Source organism: Toxoplasma gondii, chromosome XI (genome assembly GCF_000006565.2).
Source record: "Toxoplasma gondii ME49 chromosome XI, whole genome shotgun sequence".
Taxonomy (NCBI): domain Eukaryota; phylum Apicomplexa; class Conoidasida; order Eucoccidiorida; family Sarcocystidae; genus Toxoplasma; species Toxoplasma gondii.
The window spans coordinates 1806497-1812526 of NC_031479.1; the positions used below are offsets into that span (position 1 = coordinate 1806497).

At 54.4% G+C, this 6030-nt stretch overlaps 1 protein-coding gene across 1 annotated transcript; it reads left to right on the forward strand.

Annotated features, from left to right (window-relative positions):
* Positions 1 to 1488: 1488 nt before the first annotated feature.
* On the forward strand, positions 1489 to 5651 carry TGME49_311100 (zinc finger (CCCH type) motif-containing protein). The gene is made up of 4 exons (XM_002364313.1): positions 1489 to 1774; positions 2059 to 2182; positions 2420 to 2490; positions 2858 to 5651. Exons 1-4 carry the CDS (start codon positions 1527 to 1529, stop codon positions 5175 to 5177), a joined length of 2763 nt encoding a protein of 920 aa, XP_002364354.1. The 5' UTR covers positions 1489 to 1526; the 3' UTR covers positions 5178 to 5651.
* Positions 5652 to 6030: the final 379 nt, after the last annotated feature.

Genomic DNA, 6030 nt, shown 5'->3' on the forward strand with positions numbered 1-6030 from the left:
GGTGGCGAAAGAACCGGCGCTCCAAGTCAACTGGTTGAATTCGTTAATCTGCCACGCTTCCGTCTCAGTCCCCCGTTCTGGTTAGGCAGACGTTGTCGCCACTGCCGCCTTTGCAGGGCACACCCGCGTGGGAGGTAATAAAGATCCTGCGTCAGAGACACAAAGTCTCACAGAACACAAGGCAAGAGCCTGTCGTTTTCTTGTCCGGGCACGGTATTCGGGTAGACGCTTCGGAGGCCGTTTCGGCGCGAATTGCGACAGCAGCGCGTTCGGTATATCGGGCAGTTTAGGGGTTGGTTCTGGGTTTTTATTAGCTCGAGAATCTAAGCCTGTGTGCCTGTGAGACCAAACACAGAACAGTCTGTTAGCAACTTGCATCGTGCGTTCCTTCGTCGCGTGAGCGCCGAATGGACCGAGACGCACACTGGTGTGCTGCGTGTCTCGAGGTAAAACGCGGTTTTTTGTGTTGGGTTCGTAGTGGCAGACACAGTGAATGCTGGAAGTAGTGTCCGGTTGCGACACGTCAACCGCGTTGCTTGTTGTGCATTTGATTCGTGTGAATGAGAAAACGCATCTCGTCACGGGAGGTGACTGTAAGGGGTGACACACGTTTGGTCGTTGTACGTGCACGACAGGGCCGGTCATTGCTCGGTAACGTGGATGGCAGTCTACAGGGATCAGCGTCTCTAAAACGAGTGGTAGTTCGTCTGTGTACAGCAAAGGAAAAGGATAGGACCTGTACTTCCCCGGTTTGCCCGAATTGATCAGGGGTCGCATGTCTAGTTCGCTATCACCGTTTGCAAGGTCTGAGGATGCTTCAGGTTGTTGCTCACTGGCGAGAAAGTCGGCAGCGCAGCTTGACCTTCCCGAAAGGTGGGAATGTTCAAGAAACAACTGTACCCATCAGCCGTACAGAGAAACGTGCTCGTGATGCAAGTGCGTTCAGCTGTTTTCAAGAGCACGTCCATGAAAGTTTGAAACGTGGAGTGTCGCCACCTACGCAGACTGAGAGGGGGAGTCTTGTGATTGACCCGTGTCTGAACGGAGTAGGCAGGCTGTTTCTCTAGTTTACAGCTTGCTGACCCGCTGATACAAGCCTATAACGTCACACAACGGCCGTTGCCAGCAGTGAGTGTGAAGATGTGGTCGTGGTGTTATCGTTGGGGAACTTGTTTTTTCTGGGGTCAAGGACTGTCATGGAGTCGCTCTGGATGTGGCGTCTCTGGTGGACTCAGGTAGGGTTCTGTGAGTGAAGGCGAGACTGTGAGGTTTCAAGAGGCCGGAGGCGGGGGTGTGGACGCCGGCGCAGAATTGAGCCTGCTGAAAGTTGTGATCTCAGAAATCTGAATTAGTGTAAAGACGAAGGCGTTTAGCGGCGGAGACTTGCCCTCCCGCGGGTCTCGTGTCTACCGCTCCGACTCTTTGCGTATTAACACGTCTGGTGTGACGGAAGAGATCTGTGCGGCGGCAGTCGCGAGAAGGAAATTAGGCATTTCGAATTTGAAGTGCATTCGCCTTCAGTGGAAATGGAGGGTGCGGCGGGTACCCCGTGCATCGATGGGTCGGAAGAAGTCTCTGAGAAGGAATGGGAAGATGATGAAACCGGACGTCATTCCAGTGGAACTGGAACCTGCTTCACAACCAGCAGCCACACTGGAGGAAACGGGGCGAGAGCTGACGAGGCACTTGACGGTCGAGTTGACATGGGATGCAGGGAACTCAAACGGCGACCTCGATTGAAAAGAATGAAACTGCAGTTCTACAAAACCAAAATGTGAGCAGTCCGCAGTTTTCATGTGCCGAAGCAGGGAGTTAGCGTACCCGCAGTTTTCATGTGCCGAAGCAGGGAGTTAGCGTACATTGAATAACAGGCTTCACTCAGGCATCATATGAGCAAGCCAATCCTAAATTCATGCCAACAACTGAATGTCTTGTCGCCGGTACTGTTTCAGTGCAAAGCTATGCAACAGAGTTTCCTGGGTTAATGCGCCATCGGCACACCCTGTTTGTTTTTAGAAGAAAATCATTTTGTTACTGCGTCCCCTGTGGCTGACGCAGGTGCCCGTGGATGGCGCAGGGTAGATGTCTACGCGGGTTGAGTTGCCAGTACGCACATTCGGAATGCGAGTTGAGTCCGCTGCCGAACCTGTTGAAGACCCGCATGTGCGAAATGCTCACGCTTGTAAGTTACACAAGCAAAGTTCGTACACGCGAGAGGCCACAAAAACGGAAGATTCTACTGGTTTTGTGGACGGTGTGCAGACCGGGGGAACATACGAGAGTCACGAGAGGTGATGGGATGCGTATCTAATATCGAGTACGGACCACATGGCGGCCCATCGAAAAAATGTCTTGCTTGAGGAGGAATCACTGGATTTTTGCCTGTTTCTACTTGGTGCGATATCGGTGTCTTCCACAGACGGGAAGCTGCCCACGACTTGCAAGCGAATGCAAGTTTGCCCACACAGCCGAAGAACTTCGATCTACTGAGTGAGGTTCCGCCCTTTGGCACCGCGTAGCGGAACAGCTGATTTCCGTGGGGAAAGCCTTGGTGACTGACATTTTAGGCATGCTACAAGTACCGACATATGCGTGCCTCTCGAGTAATGGAACAACGTTAAAGGTCGAAAGTAGTAGCCCAGCTTGTAGTAAATACTTACGAGGAAAGCACGTAAATATGTAGACGAGCTCACGCAGTACGATGGTACTTATTAAACCTGCATTCTACAATAGGCGCATCGGACGTGAAGTACGTCGAGGCGGAAATTGGGAGGGCTCAAACTCGCGGTAGCAAGCACGCCAATCACTAGGTTTTGATAAATGGACGTGCAGTTGCACGTTGTTGTTGTGTTTTCAGATTTTTCGCTCGGAGCAAGATGTGTCCACTGTTCCTTTCCGGCCGGTGCACGGCGAATGAGAAGTGCCGGTATGCTCATAGTGCGCAGGAGTTACGGAAGGCATCTGTGGCGTCGGCGCTGTTCTTGCAGAAGCACCCCTCCCGGCAACTTCAGACAAATACGGGCGTTGTTGGGAAGGGAATGGGAAATCTGGTGTGCGTTACCGGCACGCACGACACGATGCTGGTGAAGAAAAAAGAAGAAAATGTCAGTGAGTCGGGGGTCAGCGTACCTCCGAGCAGCTCGACGTCAGCAAGAGACTTTTTGTCGGGAGACGCACATCCGAAGCTGACACTTCGATATTCGTCCGGTAAACAAGAGATACCACCGCCACGTTTTTCTCGCCGGCCATACAATGGTGTGCCGCTGCAGCGGCGTCTCATGCCCTCGGTGTTTCTGTGTGCGTCTTCGGGTGGGGATTCCTTGCGACGGCTTTCGTGCTCAGAGCTCGGTGGCGGTTCTCAATCGCTGCCTGCAAGTCCCAAAGAGTGCGCCACTCAGGGTACGCCGGGATCGATGTCCGGAGGTGGAGGACAAGTTCACGGAGTCGCTCGTTTCTATCCCGTCCCGCAACCGCCCCCGCCTGAGCTCCGGGTTGCGTTGTTTCAGACGGCGACTGGATCCGGTTCTTCCCCATCGAAGAAGTGTGACCAGAAGCCACAGGTGAATTCGGGGGTTCACAGCCAAGAAGACGGAGCGCGTTCGCATATTGGAGATCGTCTGCCCAAGTATCAGGACCGAAGGGGGCGCAAAGGGTCCGTATGGTCTCTGTCAGGTAGAGGTACATCTTGCAGTAGTTCGCGAACAAGTGTCTCGTCATTGGGTTTATCCAAAGAAGGTTTCAGAAGCCAGATGGAGACCTTGGCGCCGCATGCGGAAGGTCACGGATACCAGCGACGCACGTGGGACAGGCAAGACGGACCATCGAAGATCTCGGAAGTGGCGATGCCTGTAAGAAGCGAGGGGTCGTTCAGTGAAACGAGCGCAGACACTGCTGGCTCGGAGCTGCAGTCGGACATGACAGTGGATGCCCTGGGAACAAAGAACGGAAGTGCAGGTTCGCAGGCAGGAAGCGACGAGAGGCAGGAGGAGCAGGCGCCTTCGCCTGCGTCGAGCTGGGCAACCAGGTTACCAGCCTCAGAGGGACGGAACTTCGAATCTACAGACCTTCTGGCATGTGCGTCGCATACAACCGGACTAAAAAGCGAAATGCCTCGGAGCGAAGGGGAGGCCCTTCCAGGGTCGACGAAATCGAACCAGGAGCAGGATTCAGCTAGCAGTCGGCAGGAAGACGAGCGAGCGCACCAAACAGCCCTTGCGGATGGGGTGACATCGCAACGGCAGTGGCGTTCTTTCAGTGCTCGCAGTCGGAATAGGGGTGCCAGTACGCCATCCTCGCAACTTCCATGGCTGGCGCAAGAAAAGTCTCGACGACCTCATGGGTTGAATAGCGAAGGACGTGCTCCCGTGGCGCCGATTCGACGACCAGCGCAGGGCGAACACACAGGTCCCTGTAGACCTACAGCAGGTTTCCCCACCCATGGGACGAAACGGAATTCGAGCAGTTCGCGCATTGCAGCCGGCGCCAATGCACAGAACAACGTGCGGCAGCTTCATCAACGCTCCGTTCTCAGCGCTTTCGTGCGGCCGGTCTTCTCGAGCCTCGCCGAGCTTCCAGCGCGGCAGGGGCCGGCTTGGAACTTCGTCCACACCGGAGGGTATGCAGCGGCTTCCACACCCACCACGTGGCCGTTTTCATACGAGGGCATTCCGAGCACGCAGCTTTATCCGTGCGAACAGAGCGTGCCGTCTTTCCCGTATGTGCCTGACAGCCGGCTGGCGTCTCCGGACTCGTGCATGTCTCGGACAAGTTTCAGCCCACAAAGCAGCGGCAGCACAGTTGCCACGCCGCACGGAATGCCGTCAGCACCGTACCCCTCTGCGGGTGGATCTCTTTTGATGACATGTCAAAACCGCGTGGGCAATGGCGAGGTGGCGGAGCAACGGCTGGCACAACCATCTGTGCAGACAGAGTCCACTTTACGCCCAGCAAGTCGAGTGATACTCTACGGCTCTCCAGTAGACCAAGCTGCATGCTACGCGGGAAACTGTGGAGTGGAAGCAGCGTTCAGCGCCGAGATCGACAGGCAACGGCAGCTGCTGTTTTTGCCCCAATCGACTCTCGGGCAGTCAATGCAGCCTTTGCATCCAGAAGTACTTCTTCCGAAGCTGTCAGCAGAGGTTCTGAAGGCCTCAGAACCCGATCGGTACGAAGACTAGCAAGCTAGGGAACGGCCGCGGCGGCTAGGAGCCGGCCATACACCCAGGAGCTGCTTCTGAAACTTTAGGGACCTTAGATCCTTGGCATGTCTGTCACGTTGGTGACACGACAGTGTGTATTTGATGCGCTCGGGACTGAACCACGAAGCGCATGCAATCTGATGTGTTGAGAGGTGCTATGAGAAAGCGTCGAAACCCGTGAAACAGGAAACGTGGAAAAGGTATGCGCCCTTTGGCGATGTTGCCGAAATCCGATTTTTTACGTTGCGCCCACTCGGGTTTGCAATCCTGCAGGCCAGGGGAACCGTGAATGCTTCGTACAAGCGATCTGGATACCCTGAAACACGAAGAATAAAGTTGGAGTGATGTGTTATGAATCGTACAAACTGTGACTGCCTTAGGATCGTAATGACTGTGTTCCACCTCATGCGTCAGGGCCCACCGACTGAGACCGTCTGACAACCGTTCCTACGCATCCCACGGTTTCATACCCCTACAGTCAGCTAGCGTGTCGTTGCACACTCCTGAATCCAGGTCTCTTGCTTCGACACGAGTGTAACGCTCACATGGCGATGACGCTTTGCTCAGTACCGGCGTAAGCCTTTGCTGTCGACCTAAGAAAAAGTCAGAATTGGTAGGGATTGCGCAGCACAGAGCAGGTCATACTTTTGCAAATTTTTTACGAGATTACGACCCTGGCTAGTAGCAACAGCTTTGGAATATCTTAGGAAACCAGGGGGCACTTGGTGCGAAACATGTAGACCGGGTAAACCATCGATGTAGAGGTAGGGGACTTGAAGTCTACGTAGTAGGTCAATTATCATGGTGCAACTTGCTACCGGCTTGGGTCTAC